The 17,517-nt window shown below is 56.4% G+C and overlaps 1 protein-coding gene and 1 long non-coding RNA gene across 5 annotated transcripts in view; one reads left to right on the forward strand and one right to left on the reverse strand.

The window, feature by feature from the left end:
• The window catches only part of NLRC5 (NLR family CARD domain containing 5), an 82,327-nt gene that overhangs the window by 11,542 nt on the left and 53,268 nt on the right, over window positions 1-17,517 (reverse strand). For 3 of the 4 annotated variants that reach the window (XM_045818381.1, XM_045818383.1, XM_045818382.1), the window contains exons 24-36: window positions 15,170-15,253; window positions 13,381-13,470; window positions 13,134-13,196; window positions 10,639-10,725; window positions 8,733-8,816; window positions 7,671-7,760; window positions 7,291-7,356; window positions 5,460-5,543; window positions 5,289-5,369; window positions 2,981-3,067; window positions 2,487-2,564; window positions 1,687-1,776; window positions 1,300-1,377 (exon numbers count right to left, since the gene is read on the reverse strand). In XM_045818381.1, coding sequence (XP_045674337.1) covers window positions 1,300-1,377; window positions 1,687-1,776; window positions 2,487-2,564; window positions 2,981-3,067; window positions 5,289-5,369; window positions 5,460-5,543; window positions 7,291-7,356; window positions 7,671-7,760; window positions 8,733-8,816; window positions 10,639-10,725; window positions 13,134-13,196; window positions 13,381-13,470; window positions 15,170-15,253 — 1,062 coding nt within the window. Of the gene's footprint in view, window positions 1-1,299; window positions 1,378-1,686; window positions 1,777-2,486; window positions 2,565-2,980; window positions 3,068-5,284; window positions 5,370-5,459; window positions 5,544-7,290; window positions 7,357-7,670; window positions 7,761-8,732; window positions 8,817-10,638; window positions 10,726-13,133; window positions 13,197-13,380; window positions 13,471-15,169; window positions 15,254-17,517 lie in introns of those variants that run through there. The other variant, XM_045818384.1, reaches the window with a different exon arrangement.
• Window positions 5,554-10,632, forward strand: LOC123805705. The gene is made up of 4 exons (XR_006783354.1): window positions 5,554-5,800; window positions 6,974-7,026; window positions 8,612-8,825; window positions 9,876-10,632. It is a non-coding gene; the product is annotated as an uncharacterized LOC123805705 (long non-coding RNA).

Consider the following 17,517-nt stretch of genomic DNA (forward strand, 5'->3'; position numbering starts at 1 on the left):
CTGCACCTTGGTCATTCCAGTGGCCACTTTACCACTGATGCCCCATAATCGGGCATTGCCAGTAAAGCCTGGCTGGTTACTGTCATGTTCCAGGAGCTCTGCGCCTTTATGTGAACAGTGAAAAAAGTAGCGAGTCCTGGAGAGCTGCTACAGATGCACTGGCAGCCAGTCGGATTAACACAGAACCCAAAGCTAGAAAAGCTCCATTTTGCAGCCATCATCCTGTAGCTGATTTCAGGCAAGAGCTTCCCAACGAATGCCAACATTCCAACACTCCGTGGGTGAACGTTTGAGGAAGAACAGGATGTTTACACAGTCTTAAAGTGTTTCCATGAAAGCGACGTGTTAATTAGAAAGGGAAAAGAAAGCTGCAGCTTGGCAACTGAAGAAACCTGGCAGAAACTGCCTTCTCCAGGTGACCACAGTTAACATCCCCAGGAAGGGGACACACAGACGTCCGTGTGCCTCCGGAGGTGACATGCTGAGCAGAACACAGTAGTGCATCTGTGATAGTCCTGCCCAAGATGCAGAACCTGAACTTCAGTGGGAGGAAGACACCAGACACCCAGGAGCAGAAGGACGGTTTACAAAGTAACTGACGTGTAAATGTCATGACAATATCGTGAAAGGCAGGGAAGGACGGAGGACCTGCTCCGAAGCTAGGGGAGGGTGCCGAAAGAGAGAGGACAGCGAAATGCAGTGTGTGACCCTGGATGGAGTCCAGGGCTGGAGGGGGGAAATGCCAGGAACCACATTGTTGCGACAACTGGCAACACCAGGCTCTCAACTGTAGTTTAGACAATAGAAGTGTAACTGGTGTTGAGTGTCCTCAATGTTATGCCTTCACTGGAATATGGGAGGGAGTGTCCTTGCTCTTGGGAAACCCACTGCAATATGAAGGGGTGAAGGGGCATCGAAGAAAGAGGGAGAGAAAGGAGGGGAGGGCTGAGGGAGGCGGGAGGGAGGGAAGAAAAGAACAAATGGGGGAAAAATGTTGACAGAGGATAAATTTAGGGAAATGATATATGGAAGTTCTCAGTCTTCTTGTAACTTTTCTATTAGGTTGTGATTCTTTCCAAATAATAAAGAAAAAGAAGAGAAAGGAAGGACGTGAAAAAGGGAATTACTTTCTTGCCATGTGACCATGTCTATGAGCACACCCCCGATGCCTCTCTGGGGCTGAGCTGGGGTCCCAGCCCACAGGGTTTGGACTCGCAGTTCCTGAGCTCAGGCGGGAGAACTGGTTAGTGGGGGCGGGGCGGGGTGGTGTGGGCCCGAGTGACAGTCTTGTCTGCCTACCGGAATTTCCTCAGCCTCAAGGACAGCAAGCTTTGCAGCAGCTGGGAGTTGGCCGTGCAGAGGTTTACCTGGGACAAGCTGGAAAGAGCCAAGCACATTCCAGAGGATCAGGGTGGATGGCCTCCGGGATCATCAATTGCTTCGAGGTGGGGAGGCCAAGAAAGGGTGCAGGACCACCCGAGAGCTGCCGGAGGGACAGGGCTCCCGTGTGCCACCCCAGAGCTGTCCCCACTGGCCAAGCGCAATTCTCTCCCGCACAGGGAAGAATGCCAGGGTCTGGCACTGCCCCCGGCTCTGCTCACCCCCATGCTGGCCTGGCCAGCCTCCCATGTGTGGCCTGAAGTGGGCACTGGGGCGGACCCGAGAAGACAGTTTCGGGGTGCTGACCTGAGCCGCTCCAGCGAGAAGCACGTGTGCATGAGCCGCCTGACGAGACGGTTGTGGCAGGTATCGAGGCCGAGGTCACAGTGAGCCAGCCTGGAGGGGGAGGGGGAGGCAGCATTCTGCACACAGCCGAGTCGGCATCAGGGACTCGGGCCCTGCCTGCGGAGACTACCTTCAGGGGGTTTGTGAATGCTAACCAAACACAGCCCCACGATGCACTAGATGTACTATTCAACTACGGGAGTGCTGTGCAGGAGAGGTGCAGCCGGGGAGCTGGCCTGGCCGTGCAGGTTGTCCGCTGCCTACGGGCACCTGGCCCGGGAGGGGAGCTGGGGCTGAGACCCAGCTGTGGTCTGTCTCCCAGAATGCATACTGCAGGACTGAGTTCCTCCCAAAGGGAGGACTTGACCAAGTCTTGGGGTTTGGAGGGGCCTTCCTGAGGGGGTAGTATTTAACCCGAGACCTGAAGGATGAGGGGCAGTTAGCCAACTGAAGGAGGCGAGAGAGGGGAAGAGAGGAGAGAACGTTCTGGGCAGGGAACAGCCTCTGCAAAGGCCCTGAGGTCCACAGGGGCGAGGTGGTCTTTGAGGAACTGCATGCTGGTAGGGAGGACTGGGGCTGAGCCTGGGGCTCAGGGTAGGGATGGACTGTGTGGGGAGGCGGATGAAACCAGACCTCAAGGTCCTGTAGGGACTTGGGGCATCCGAGGACTCTGAGCAGGGGCACGAGGAATGGTGCTCAGAAGCAGCGGTCCCCACCCCATCGCCAGGCACTCCCTTGGAGCCCCCGGTACTGGGTCTCACCTGAGGGCCATGGCCTCTGGGCTCTCTTGCCAAGGAAATCTCAGCTGGATGCAGAGCTGCTGCTGGGTCTCGGAGATACTGAGGAGGGAGGGGGTAGCTGGCGTGAGGCCCGCAGCAGCGCCCGGAGTCGGCTGAGCTGGAATCCAGGCTGCCCGGTCGGCTGGGCCTGAGCTCCCAGATCCCGTCACTCCCAGACACGGAGCCACGATGCTCTGTGTTCCTGTAACCCAGGGGCCGCTTCCAGGCAACCAGCGTGGGGGCCCAGCCAGGTCCCTGGCATCCAGCAGCCCTTTGCCCGCCTCTTTCCGGCCCCGCAGCCTGACTGCTGCACGAGCCTCAACAAGCATGTGTCCCCGTCCCATGTGTCCCTGGAGCACCTGCCATCTTGGGGACCCAGAGATCTCACAGGACAAGAGACTGATGTGTAGAGGAGGGCAGGTCCCGATGGTCACGAGAAGGCGAAGAGCTCCAAGGGGCCCCCTCCTTGGACTCACCTTATCTCGGTGATGCTGCCTAAGGTCTGGGCGCAGACTCGGCACAGGGCCAGCAGCCCCGCTCTGGCCATCCACGGCTCCTCCACCCTGTCACGGGAGCGGACACAGATGAAGGCCCCCCCACCCCAGAAGCGGTGGGAGGGCGGAGAGTGCTGAGGGAGTGCTAGAGGCTTTGGCGGGGGGCGGGGGGGGAGTGGCTTATCTTAAAACTATAAAATTATACAACCAGGCATAAGCATAACATGAAATGAACATTCCCATTCCAGTAGTTATGGCAACAATCCAAACAGCAAAATGTTATTTCTTTAATACTACTTTTTAGATTAAACGAAAGGTCTGCACAATGTTACACCGCGAAGAGAAGGAAATAAAACTGTATAAAAGATGATTCCAATCTCCTATTTGAAAAAGGGAACACTTTAAACATATATATGGGGAGAAAAAGAGAGAAGAGAGGAAAACATATTAAATGTTAATGGCAGCTGTTTAGATGGATGGTGGCATTCTCATGATGGATTTTATTTTATTTCCTCTTCAGTTTTCGATATTTTCTGGACTTTCTAAATGTGTATTCATTAACTTAGATGCACGGAAAGAGCTGTTTAAAATATTCCTACTTCTGAAGTTATATTGTATATTGTAAATAAAGTCCTATTTTCTTCTTAGGCTCTTACGGACTTTTCCACAAATGTCTACAAGTAACATACATTATTTTTAGAGTAAGAAAAGGTGTGTTTTAACATGTCACTTTGGGTGATCCAGCAATTCCGGGTACAGACCCAAAAGAACTGAAAGCAGAGACACAGAGAGCTATTTGCCCGTCTATGTTCACAGCAGCCTTATTCACAAAAGCCAAAAAGTGGCAGCTACCCCAGTGTCCCTCGTGGCTGAGTGGTAAACAAAATGCGGTCTGCCCACACGTGGACTGTTAGGCAGCCCTAAATAGAAAGAAAACGGACACAGGCTACCACACGGCCGAACCCTACGCCCGCCCAGCCTGCTGAGTGGGAAAAGCCGGTCACGAAGTGACCAATACCGCACAGGTGCACTTCCGTGAGGTTCCCAGGGCCATCACAGCCACAGGGACAGAAAGGAGGGTGGTGGCTGCGGGGGGCTGGGGGCTGGGGGAGGGGACAGGATGGGGCACTGTTTAGTGGGGGCGGAGTTTCAGCTTTGCAGTTTCAGTTCTGGAGACTGGTTGAGTGTCCTCAACATCACTGAATTAATTGAATGCACACTTAAAAACGGCTAAGGTGGCCAGTTTTATGTTACTGTATTACACCACGATTTTTAAAAAAAACGTTATTTGGGGAGCAAGCAGACTTGGTGTGCCTCGTCCCAGGCCGCAGTGAGAAGGGACCAGCACTGGACCCGAAGCTTCTGGTTCTGACACGAACACGTAACTGAAGCACAGCCAGCCTTTCCGCCCCCTCCCAGCTCCAGGACAGCCAGGGGTTAGAGGGGCGGGCTCGGTGACATGGACGGGGCCGCCAGACAGGGCCGGAGCGCGGGCCAGCGTGCGGCACGGCAGGCCGGTTTGGTCGGCAGGCCGCTGACGTGGAAGAGGAACTTGGGGGCGGGGTGGGGGGTGGGGGGGATGGGACACAGAGGAAGAGTCCTGCGAGCCACCCCCCTCCCCCACCCCATGCAAGTGTGAACCTTGACTGGATCCTGGGTCCAACAGGCCACCTGTCCCCTGTGGGTACCAAGGGACATTTTCGATTGGACCGGGGAGTACACGACACTGAGGAATTGCTACTGAGTTTTGCAGGGGGCCCTCGTTGAACTGTGCTTATGTAGAAAATGTCCTTATTTTTTAAAGATTCATGGTGAAATATTTGAGCGATATTTTATGAGACCTTCAGCCAAAACTGGGCAAGCGAAGCCAATTTGGAAAAATATGAACCATCGTCAACCCTAGGTGATGGGAACAGGAATTTTCAAAAACGATTCTACTTTTTGGTTCTCTTCTCTCTTTTCCTGGAAGTTTTAGACAAAACGACCACAGTGAAGACGCAAGCAAACATGGTGTTTGCGGGTGTCACTCTGGACCTCAGCTGGGCGTCCCCTGGAGTTCTGTCCTTCCCAGTCCCCCAGCCTAGGCCCCGCCCTGAAGAGCGGGGCTTCTCTGAGTGCCTGGGGGCGGGGGGGGGGGTCTCTGGGATGAAGGGGCAGGGTCCGCTCTGTGACCAGGTGGCAGGGCTCTGGGTGCAGGAAGTGGCCAGGGCCTCTACCCAGGGGGAACCCACACTCCAGAGCCCACCCCTGCCCCCCGCCCTGCCCCCAGGGGCCCAGAGGAGGACGCTACCTGAGGCTGAGCAGTCCCTCTGGCCTCACCAGGCTCAGGAGGAGAGCGAGGTTGTCCTGGCTCAGGCAGCACCGGATCAGCCTGGGGACAGACACAGGTCTTAGCGGTGGCTCTGCTCCGGGAGGGAGCCCCGCCCCTCAGCTGCCCCGAGGGCTGGGCCCGGTCACTCACTCGAGCTGCATCAGCTGCCAGGCCTTACTCAGGCCCGCGGCCAGTCTGGTCATGTGCTCGGGTCTGAAGGTGCACTCGGTCAGCCTGAGGGCGGAGGAGGGCAGAGCCTGGGTGGGGCCTGTCCAGGCCGCAGTCCTCCTTCCTCCCAGTCCGCGCCCCCAGGACGTAGGGGGCCCCAACTGAGTGCAAAGGCCCGGACAGGGGCCTGAGAAAAGGCCAACGGTGCAGCTCCTGCCCTGGGAGCTTCCTGTCTTTCTGGAGGGCCCGGCCTCGAAGGAAGCGCGCGGAGGAGGCACGTACTGAGCCCAGACTGCAGGCCGGGCCCTGCGCCAGCCTCGCAGGTGAGCAAGGCGAGCCCGCCTGACCCGTAGAATCTCACTGAGCTCCAACAGCTTCGTTTACTGGCAGAGCAACGGGCTCATCCGGGGACCCGGAGCCGGTCAGAGGAGAGGCAGAGCTGGGTTTCAGTCCAGCTCGGCCTGACCCCGGCCCCGAACCCACGACCACCCCCAACTCGCACTTCGCGCCAGGCTCCCTTGGAGGGAGGAGAGCCTGGGATTCTCCTGCGGCCCTGCCCCCAGGTGCCGGCTCCGCGGGGCCCGCAGACAGGCCCTGGGCCGCTGTCCGTGGACGGTTCATTCAGACAGACAGGGGCCCCTGGGGCTCTGCAGGAGGAGCTGACATTTGGGTCTTAAAGGACTGGGGGGCATTTCTTCCCAGGAAAGGCAGGAGCGAGCCTGTCGGGCCGAGTGCCGGGGGCAGGGGAGCTGCAGGAGGCTGCGAGCGAGGAGCAACACCCCTTGTGGCTGAATGTGTGCTGTGCGGATGGTATGCGTGTGTGCTGTGTGTGGTGTGGGTGTGTAGCGTGTGTGTGGTATGGGAATTGTGCGTGTGTGGTGTGCAAATTGTGTGGTGTGCAAATTGTGTGGTGTGGGTGTATATCACGTGTGTGCATGGGGGTTGGTGTGTATGGATGCCTGTGTGTTGTGTGCGGTTTGTGTGTTTGGTGTGTGTGCTGTGCGCCTGTGCGGTGTGGGGTGGGGTGTTGCGTGCACAGGCATGGTGTAGGGGTGAGGAAGAACGATGACATGACAGTCAAATCAGACTGCGAGGGAGACGACCAGGCTGAAGGATTTGAACTTTATCTTGGGGCCATGGGGAGCCCCTGCCTGAAGGGCTTGGGGCAGTGGAGCGGCAGGTGGGATGCGTGTGCTGGGGAGATGCCCCCAGGGGCTGTGGGGCGAACGGCTGGAGGGGGCCTGGCTGGGGGCAGTGGGCCAGTTTGGAGGCCACGGTCACAGCCGAGGTCAGACAGAGAGAGGAGCTGACCCAGTGCAGTGGTGGTGAGAGACAGAGCCCAAGGCTACTGTGGGGTAATAATAATAAATAAAAATAATAGCTGGTATAGCACTCAGATGAACCAGGCCCTTTGCAAGAACTTTGTACATTTTAACTCATTCCATCCTCACAGTGACCCTAAGGCGGGTGGTCCTACTGTTATCCCCATTTTACAGATGAGGACCTGAAAACAGAGAGGTTAAGTCACTTGTCCAAAGCCACACAGTGGGTAAGTGGTGGAGCTGGGATTTACGCTCAGGTGACGCAGCGTCCAAGCTCGGAACCGTGATACGCAGGAGCCCCCAGACTTAGAGTCAGGATGTGGGGAGGAGACTCAAATGCAGTGTGAAGGCCCCGCCTTGGGGCTGGAAGTGTGGGGTCTGGGGAGCAGGTGAGGGGCAGTGGGCATGGAGCCTCCACAGGGTCAGCCTCCTGTGTCCCCACCCCTCCACTCCCTGCCCCCCCGCCCCCTGCACCCCAGACCAGCAATTACCTCAGTGTCTTCTCAGTCTCCTTCTGTGGGGAGAAGTGGACCCAGAAGCTCTGCTCCGAGCCCAGGCTGCAGAGAGAAGGGTGTGGGGAAGCCAGGGGTCTGCCGGTACCCTCAGGCTCCAGGGGCCAGGGGGTGCCCGAGAGAAAGGGGCTGGGGCTCGGGGGCAAGCCCTTGCCGACCAGCAGAGACCTTCAACCCATCCCGTGAGCACACTAAAAGCTGGCCTTCCCACCCGGGGCCTCCCCGGTCCTCCTCCCATGGCACGCGGGTCTCAGAGTGAACTATGACACTCAGGCTGGCCCAAGTCACACCGACGGAGGCCACCAAGAGTGGGGGTCTTGCTTCCCCACCACCAGCAAGCGGCGCCACCCTCGGCTTACTTCATGGTGGCCTCCCGGACACGTGCGCAGGAAGGGAGTGTCTCCAACAGGCACAGGGCGCTTTCCTGGGACATGCTGTTGCCACTCAGACTGGAAGGGAGACAAGGTTCAGGGTGGGGTGTGTGGGCAGCACCTCTGTGGATCCCTTCCCAGCCCCCGTGTCCCTCCTCCAGCTGTCATCTCCCTGTCCAAGCGTTCATGCTGCCCGTGGTGACATGGAGGTCCAGAGAGAGAGAGAGAGGCCAGCGGGGCAAGAGAGACACCAGGCCCCGAGTCCTCAAGAGCTGCCCCCTCTGTGCCTGCTGTCCCTGTGGTCGGGGACAGGCCACTGGGGAGGCCAGGCTGGCAGCTCAGCCCACACAGAGCACCCAGCTGAGCCGCCTCGCAGTGGGTTGTATCCTGGCTCTGGCGGCCCGCCTCCCGGGTACTGAGGGATCGGGCGAGAGTGCGGATGACTTTTGGAGGACCCTCCTGTGGTGGGAACATCTCCAAATCTGTGACCCGTGGGTCTGATCAGAGGAGATTCAGGGTGCAACAGGAGCTGACACAGCTAAGCTCATGCCTCAGCTGCTTAGGAACGGTCTCCCTGCCTGGAGGCAGCTGGAGTCATCAGGCTTTAGTCGCAGCCTCTCCTGGTTGCCTGGTCGGGGCTCTCCCCAAGGTAGGCAATGAGAGGAGGAGGAATGGGCCGAAGGTGGGGAGGCATCAAGATAACAATCACCCCTTTGGTCCCCTTGCTGGTGTGGCTCAGTGGATTGAGCACCAGCCTGTGGACTGGAAGGTCACCAGTTTGATTCCCGGTCAGGGCACATGCCTGGGTTGCCGACCAGGACCCCGGTAGGGGGCATTCAAAAGGCAGCCAATTGCACATGGATGTTTTTCTCCCCCTTCTTTTCCCTCCCGTCTAAAAAAAAAAAGAATCCCCCCTTTCACCTCCCCAGTCTTTGTCCTCTGCAGTTCTCCAGGGATGTCTCAAAAGATCCCTCACAGCTCATGCTCTTGGCCCCCGGGAGTCCTCCTCTTTGCTGTCCCGTGCTGTCCCTGAGGCTCCCTGTCACTTACTTGAGTGAACCGGAGATGCGCAGCTGTGGCAGCCACTTCAGGAGGCACCTGAGCCCGTCATCACCCAGCTGGTTGGCAGAGAGGCTGCAGGAGGTAAGAGGGGGCGGCTGGCGGTCAGCTGGGTCTCCCCCATGGGGGTCTTCCCTCTGCTTACATCACTCTGCCCCCGCGGCACTCTCGTCATCACCTTCATGTCACCACCACCAGTCAGCACTGCCGGTGTGCCGGCGTCACCCATCGCCACCAGCTTCATCGCGTCCTCACTGCTGGCGTCACCACGCCCACCGCCACCCCCACCCCCAGCACTCCAGTTAACCAGTCCTCATCTTTCCCTTCCGCACCTGCCGGCTGCCCCCAGGGCTCCGGCGGGCTGCAAGACTTAGAGAAAAACCACCCAGCTCTCACTACGCCCTTGGCCTGCGTCCGCTGGGAGCGGCCATTGAGGATCAAGAATCAGTTTAGGAAAGAGAGGCTCGGGCACGAGTTTGCCCAGCAGAGTTCCTCTTTCGATTTGGGATACGGTGTCAGAAATGGCACTTGAACACTTTCTCACTTCCCATCGTTGTAATGTTGCGGTTTTCACCAGTTCAGAAACAATATGATCAGCGGGCTCTGGAATAGCTGATTTTTGTCCTGCGTCTTTGAATGCATATTGTTTCTGATGATGATACTTTTGAGGCTTGTTTATTTTGCCTTTTCCTGAGGAACTGTAAATACTAGTTTGTCTCATGAAGCCCCTTAATAATCTTTAACATAAGAAAAAGTATCTCTACAATGAAGAAAAAAAAACAACACACACACAGGCCCTGGTTGATGTGGCTTAGTGGGTTGAGTGTTGGCCTGGGAACCAAAGGGTCGCCCGTTCAATTCCCAGTCAGGGCACATGCCTGGGTTGTAGGCCAGGTCCCCAGCAGGGGGCACATGAGAGGCAATCACACATGGATGTTTCTCTCCCTTTCTTTCTCCCTTCCTTCCCCTCTGTCTAAAAATAAATAAATAAGATCTTAGAAAAAACACACAAAAACTCGAAGACACATTGCTTATTCCTCTTTCCTTAAAATACATGATTCCATCAGCCCTGTTTCTCTTCTTGGCCACGTCATGGCAGGAATTTAATTTAAAAAATTTTTTTTCTGTATACAGCTCTCTTGAACTCTAATAAGTCCTAAGCTGAACTCCTAACAGCTCTGGAAAGACTGCACTGTACTAGCTGTGTGACCTTGGACAAGTCCTTCAACTCTCTGCACCTCAGCTCGCCCACGTATAAAATGGGGGTGATAGTGCCCAGGTCCGTTGGAAGGATGGAAGAATGTCTAAGGATAAAAGAATATCCACTTAGAACAGTGGAGCAAGTGCTCCACAGGTGTTAGCCATTATTAGTATTTTTCTGCCCGTGCGTGGGCTATACTGTATGGGCACCCAAGACTGGCCACACCTCTCAATGGTACCAAGACTGGCCACACCTCTCAATGGTGGGTCCCCACCTAGCTGGCTCCCGAACCCTCCGCAGGCTGAGGCATTTGGTGCTTTCTACCCCCTGCCAGGCAAGCTGGTGGATCCTTCCTGTGAGTGCCCATCAGCCAGTAGTAGAGCTCCATTGTCTTGAATGCCTTGACCAACGTGAGGCCAAGGAGCTCCTGGGGCCCTTGTTGAGGGATCGAGGGCATGCTCTGAGTTAGCTCCACCGGGGCAGGAGTGAGGGGTTGGGAGGGACAAAATGGGTGCAGGGGAACTTTTAGGATGTGATCCAGAGTCCCGGGCACCCCGATAGCTGGTCCCGAGAAGTGCTGAGTGCACACACACATGGAGACACACACACACACACACACACCACCCTCCAGTGCCCTCCAGGTGCGTGCTCCCAAACTTCTGTGCCTGCTCTCCCCCTCCACCCACCACCACTTACTCCAGCTGGCTGAGGTCCTCACACTTCCTCAGAAACCAGCACAGTGTCTCCACGTGGTCCTGGCTGAGGCCGCAGCCCGTGAACCTGCTGGAGGAGGGGGAACAGGCTGGGACGCAAAGCCTCCCAGACCTGCCCAGCCCCGGTTCCTGCCGGGTGTGGGCTCACCCACGCTTGGACTCTCTGGAATATCTAGCAGCCAACGCTTGCACCTCCCCTACAGGAGGTCCCACCTGCTCCCCCACCTGCCCACGTGCCCTCTGGGGAGGCGGCTCTCCAAGGAGGAACTTGTGAAGATGTAAAGCCTGGGAATGCAGCCCAGACCCACTGAACCAGGAACTCTAGGGGCGACGGTCCCCAGGTGGCGGACTCAGGCTCCAGCTGGAGAACACAGCTCTGGGGGTCATTTTAATGAACAGACAGGGGTGGGGCGGGGTGGGGGTGGGGGAACAGGGCGAGGTCTGCTCTCACAGAGAGCAATTGATTTCAGAATTCAAAGGAACGGTGAATCTGCCCTTGAAAGGCCTAAAATGAGGCCATACACTAAGGCAAAGGGCGAGGTCGTGACCCGCCAGTTACTGGAAAAAAAAAATCTTAAAATCAGGATGTTTCTAAAATTAGTATTTCAAACTTTTAGCCGTTACTGTCCTTCACAGTTTTTCCCACAGCCTTAAATTCCCCTTTATGCTATTTTTACTTCCTGATTTTAAAGGACCTCATTCTTTCTATTTGATTCATGCATTGTGCATGGAAACCCTGTGTCACTTACGCCGGTGGGAAACCGGCATCGCATGCCACAGACAGACCTCGACCGCAAGTCATTAAGTCCCGGCCAGGTGCACACTCACACCTGCAGAGGGCTCGCTCGCTCTCAGGGCGGGAGCTCACCGCTGGGCGTTAAAGACCCACCAACCCTCTCGGGAACCTCTTCTTGGCCTTAGTCAGACGGAGGGACCAGAGGCCTCAGCAAGGACCCGGCGAAGTCGGCCTACCCTCTGTCCTACTCTTTGGAAACCGCTGACTTAGAAACGGCCAAGACATTCTAGAAGCCAGGGTAGTGTCGGGCAAGGATGGGGGTCCCCAAACTGCAGCTAAGGCCACCTGTTTTGATGTGGCTTGCAAACTAAGGATGATTTTTCCGTTTTCAAAAGGTTGAGGAAAAAAATCAAAAGAATGGTAGTTCATGACACAAACATGATATGACATTCAAGTCTCAGTGTCCGATCCACAGTGAGGCTGGCATGCGGCCACCCCGTTGCTGATGAACTGCCTGTGCCGCTTTTTGGTCACAGCAGTAGCGTAGCTGTGACAGACTGCGTGGCCCACAAACCCCCAAATATGTATAATCTAACCCTTTACCAAAATAGTCTGTCTGCCCTGGGCTAGGAGTGCTGCAGGGTGGCCTGGGCTCCAGTCCCCAGCTGCACCCCTTACCACACGTGACGGGCACAGCGGTCACAGCCGTGAGGTGATGAGCATAAGGCTCAGAACCGTGCCTTGCAGCCCTGGCCGGGTAGCTCAGTTGGTTAGAGCATCATTGCCTTGATTCATCAAGGTTGCAGGTTCAATCCCCGGTCCTGGGAACATACAATAAATGAATAAGTGGAACAACAAATTGATGTTTCTTTCTCTCTTTCAAATCAATCATAATTCAAAAAACAAGAGTGGTGCCTTGCAGATGATCAGCAAATATTAGCTCTGCTGTTTATTATTTCACAGCTCAGGAGGCTCTGGTCCAAGGCCTCTTGGGGAGCCACTGACATCAAATAGTTACCAAGAATGTTACCTCTGCATTCAGAGGTCACCATTCCGCACCATCACCCTGCCCCCAGCACAAGGCCTGCCCCTTCTCACGGGGACAACCACAGAGCCCCGGCTGGTCCAGGAGTCAGCAGGGGAGGGCCACTCGGGCCTCGGACACTCACGCCTCACTTAGCATCCGCTCGTCCAGTCCTTGCGGATGCCCGAGGTGGGGGCCTCCCCACTCCTGCTGCAGACGCTGAGGACCAGAGAGGTTTCGGAAACTGGCCCCAGTGCCAGGTCCTCGTGGGGCTGGGGTTTTTAAAAACATTCTTCAGTTGTATTTATATATTGATTTGAGAGAGAGAGAGAGAGAGATTTGTTGTTCCACTTACTTATGCATTCATGGGTTGTCATATGTGCCCTGACCTGGGATCAAACCTGCAACCTTGGTGCATTAGGATGATGCTCGACCCAACCGAGCTGCCCAGCCAGGGCCCTGGAGCTGGGACTTAAAGCCTGGAGGGCAGGTTGTGAAGTCCTTTTTCTCGAGTTCTTGCTTCTGGTCCAGTCTGATGTGTCCCTTGATAAAGGCCAGGCCTCTCTGGACCCCTGCTTCTTCACGCGGGAGAAATCAGGTCCCCTCGCAAGTCCTTCTGGGGGAACACCCTGCAGATCCTCTGCTGTCTGTCCTATCAGGCAGGTCGACTGGTGCCTGCTACCCACCGGCTGCTGGGGCATGGCCCCGGGGCACTTACCCACAGCACCCGCCTTTCTGCTCCTTGCTGGACTTGAAGGTCAGGGTCACCTCCTGCAAAGACCTGCAGCACACAGCACCTGGGTCAGCCACTCTTGACCACGGCCTCAGCATGCCCCCAGGAGGTACCCCTCCTGCAGGAGCCGAGCCTCTGCTTGGGTCCTACTGCCTGCATCTCACCCCTCACACCTCCCGACCTCAGGCACAACCCTCCAAGACTAGCCCAGCTGTCCCAGGGCAATGCCCACCTGAGGTCCACCTTCTGAACTTGTGGGCACAGGCTGAAGAGGTCAGCCAGCAGGACGGGGCTCCCTGGGGACAGAGGTGTCTGGCTCAGCCTGAGAAGGAAAGGGGCAGGACCCTAAGTCAGCAAGTTGGAGTCAAGCAAGATCCGTGGGCAAGGCCTTTGGCTAGGCTGGCGGGGAAGGAACCAGGGGGCGGGTCAGCATAGCAACAGGAAGAAGGCAGGGACTAGGGAGGGACACACAGGGACTTGGGGTCACACAGACTTGGGCTTGAGAGCCAGCTCTGCTTACTGGCTGTGTGTCCTTGCGTGAGTCATTTAAGCTCTCTGAGCCTCGGTTTCCCTACCTGGCCAGCAGGACCCCACTCATAGTACCCCTTCCTCTACAGGTGTCGGGACGATTTAATGACATCGAGTGTAGGCACTGCCTAGCCAGGGTGTCCAACTTGCGGTCCGTGGGCTGCTTGCGGCCCAACACAAAACCATACATTTACTTAAAACATGATGAGATTTTTTGTTGTTATTACATGTCACAGTGTATTCAATGTGTGACCCAAGACAACTCTTCTTCTTCCAGTGTGGCCCAGAGACACCAAAAGACCGGACGCCCCTGGCCTAGCCGACACCCCTGGGTGCTAACACACTGTTTCTCCCCTGGGCCCAGACTTGATAGGCGGGTCATGCTGGGAGGTAGGGTGCATCAGCGCTCAGAGCGGTTTCCTGGCCTCAGCACCGCTGAGATTGGGGGCTGGATAACTCGATGCTGCAGGGAGCTGCCCTGCAGGATGTTTCGCAGCCTCCCAGACCTTTCCTCACTAGGTGCAGGCAGTAGCATTGGTCCCCTGCCCCCCACTGCGTCTCCAGCACCCCGAACAGAGCCAGGCTCGCAGCAGCGCACACGCGCTCTGGACTGAGGAACACAAAGTGCGAGTCTCGGCGGCAGGCGGGCCGGCCGCACCGTTCCAGACTAGATGCCGTGTGACCGGGGCGTCGGGAAGTCCCTCTCTGGCCTGAGGCTTTGCTCCTGTCCATTTTAACCCGCCACCTTCTGTGTCCAAAGCAGCCCTTCCTGACGGGTTCTCCCCTGGCAGGGTGGGGCCGGAGGGGCTGTGCCCTGGGGCTGGGCGTGAGCTCTGCCGCACGTGCCCACCTCTGGGAGGTCACCGCCTCCCGCTTCCCTCCGCGCGGGACTCAGGGACCGTGGGGACCCTGGCTGGAACAGGAGCCGCCCCGGGAGTCCCGGAGATCCTTAGCATCAGAACCCGTATGGCTGTGATCAACGATACAATTTCATTTCCTCTTGTATTTTTCCATCTCAGCTGTAGCTTCCCCTCGTCCCCCACTAGAAGATTTAAAGCCAATCCTTTCTAAATTCTAACCAGCCTGAGCTGAAATTACAAAGTCGAATTTTAAAGACTTTAGGGATGCTGTTCAATTCCCCGTTTACCACGTTGGGTGGTGACCTTTTACAAACAGTGCGTGGCTACACAGGACCCACAGGCGTGAAGTCCCTTTCTAGGAGCAGGTGACTTTTCCGTGGGCGGGGAGGGGAGTATGACAGCCCACCTGTCTCGTTAGAGCCCCATCCCTGGGGGAGGGGTTGGGGAGTGCTAATCCCATTTATCAGATGAGGAAACTGAGGCTCAGAGGGGTCCGATCACTCCCCCGAAAAGTTGGTACGGGGTGGGGGAAGAGCAGGAAGCAGTCAGCAGCTCAGGCTCCCAGCTGTGACAGGTAAAGGGAGGGAGGGGACGGCTTTGCAGTGCACGGAAAAATGGGGAAGACAGTCTTACTGCAGGAGGCTCAGCTGGGGGAGCCTCGGCAGGTGCCACAGCAGGGTTTCCAGGCTCTCGTCGCTCAGGGCCACGCCGGACAATCTGTGAAACACAACATCTGAGTCAGGTGCGGAAGCCCTGGGGACAGCTGGGAGCTTGGCCGTGCAGCCAGAGCCTTCCAGAAACGGACCCCACGCCAGGGTTGCGGCCTAAACATCCCCTCAGAACACCGGGAACTGGAGTCACCACGGAGGAGGCCGGAGGAGAAGGAAGGTCCTGTACGTGGGGGAAGTGCTGTGTTATGACCCATCAGTTTTCCCCGACTTCTGGGAAGAGGGCTTTTTAGCAGCACTAGCTGTAGCGCCAAACAAAACAAAACAAAACAAAACAAAACCAAAACCCCCAAAACCAAGAAACCAAACCAAAACAGAAACCAAAACCGAAAGTACGGGAAGCAGCCTGGATGTCTAGCCAGATTCTGGGGCTGATGTTGGGGGGCGGGGGAGGGGAGGTGCGGCTGAATGATTTGCGGCGCGTGTGCACCGTGGAGGGTTTGCATCAAAAAGTGAACATGGGGTAAGAAACACACAATCAGGCGCAATGAGACACCGACAGGGGACCTGATGGTTTGGGTTCGACATAACATGACGTGGCTGCTGCAGGGTCCTGATGACTTAGACTGAGTTGGGACTGAATCCCAGCTCGAGAAATGGCCTCTCCTTCGGCCTCTAAGAGCCCTAACCTTTTCCTTGGATAACCAGCAGCCCCTGAGGCGGCGGAAGACGGTGGCCGTGACCTGGGAAATAATCAGGCTAAAGAGATCATCTCCACTAAGTTACAGCTCAGCTCCTTGAACCCTAAGGTGGAGCAGGCAGACCCCCAGCTCCCCTCCCAGGAGATCGGACATGGGGGACACTGGAAAAGACCTCAAAGCTGTCCTCAGGACCCAAAGAAATGACTCACCACCTCCACTGACCAATCAGCTCCCAGCACAACCGCAAACCCCTCACCTTTTGTGTCTTATGGGTTGTCTCATAGACTCTGGAACCCACAGGCCACCGAAAGCCATTCTGCTCTTGAGCTCAGCGTCCCCTGCTCCCAGACGGCACCATGCATAACAAGGTAGCCCGTATTTCCCCCCGCAGTTCCCGGCGTCTAGAATGTGGCTCTGCGAGCACCGGCTGGATGAGCTCTCGCTGTTCTGCAATGATACTGGCTTTGTGGTGGGTTAAAAACCAGAGCGCTGGTCTTTTAGCTGGGCACACTGAATATCTACAGAGGAAATTATAAGGCGCCTTGGAATTGCTTCAAAATGACGTGTGCGGGTGCGTGCGTGTGCGAGCATGTGCACGGGCGTGTGCACGGGTGTGTGTTGGGGCCATGGAGAGAGAAGTTATTGAGGCAGGTCGGGGGGAAACCAAGTCTCCACAACGGCATTCTCCCTGATTTTATACATGCGTTTACTTGATAGTCTCCACAATGGAAGTATTTTTTAATGAAAAGGTAACTGTACAGAAATAAAATCTGACCATCAAGGTCAAGGTCCGCCGTGATAAGTCAAGTCCATAGCACACACCTTTGGGGGAGGGGAGGAGGGGGCACTTTGCCTCTGTGTGTTTCTGGCTCCAGACCCACAACCCCCAGTCAAAGCTCGGGGAGACATCAAACACGTTCTGAGGGACATTGAACGAAACACCCGACCAGGACTCCTCAAAACTGCCAGGGTCACAAATGACAAGGAAAGACTGAGAAACCGTCACAGGCCCCAGGAGGCAAAGAGCAGGCGACTGGACGTGAGTGGGACCCGGATGGGACTCGGGGTGAGAAACAGAGCCTTGGCGGGGACACTGGTGAAATCCGAAAGGAGCCCGGAGTGCAGTCAGCAGTCCCGCGCCAGGGCTGGGTTCCCAGCTGCGACCGACGGACCGTGTTAACGGGCAGTGTCAACACACAGGGACGACCGAGTGAGGGGGCTCTCAGGACCAGCTTTGCCACTTTTCTGTAAATCACGTCTGAAACTATTCTAACGGGAACGGTTTTGTGCAAGTCCAGAAGCCTGTTACAAGGCCCAGAGGGCATTTGAGGTCGGAGCTGGAAATCACGGGGTGAGGGGTGGGGGCAGGGGAGGGACTAGCAAAATGGAAAAACACATTTGGTGCGATGGGAAGTAAGTCGGTAGAAGTCGGCTGGTCCGTGAGCACCAAGGGGTGACAGCTGGGTGTGCGGACCGACCGGGAGCAGCAGGTCACGAGGACAATGGCGACGTTGATGAGTGGAAGGGGTTGTGTAGGTGAGGCAGGCTTGTCTTGTGTTTCTTTATCTTAAGGTAATTACGGGAATAAAACTACAATGATGACAGCAAAAGG

Source organism: Phyllostomus hastatus, unplaced genomic scaffold, assembly GCF_019186645.2.
Source record: "Phyllostomus hastatus isolate PE091 unplaced genomic scaffold, TTU_PhHast_1.1 phas_scaffold_345, whole genome shotgun sequence".
NCBI lineage: Eukaryota > Metazoa > Chordata > Mammalia > Chiroptera > Phyllostomidae > Phyllostomus > Phyllostomus hastatus.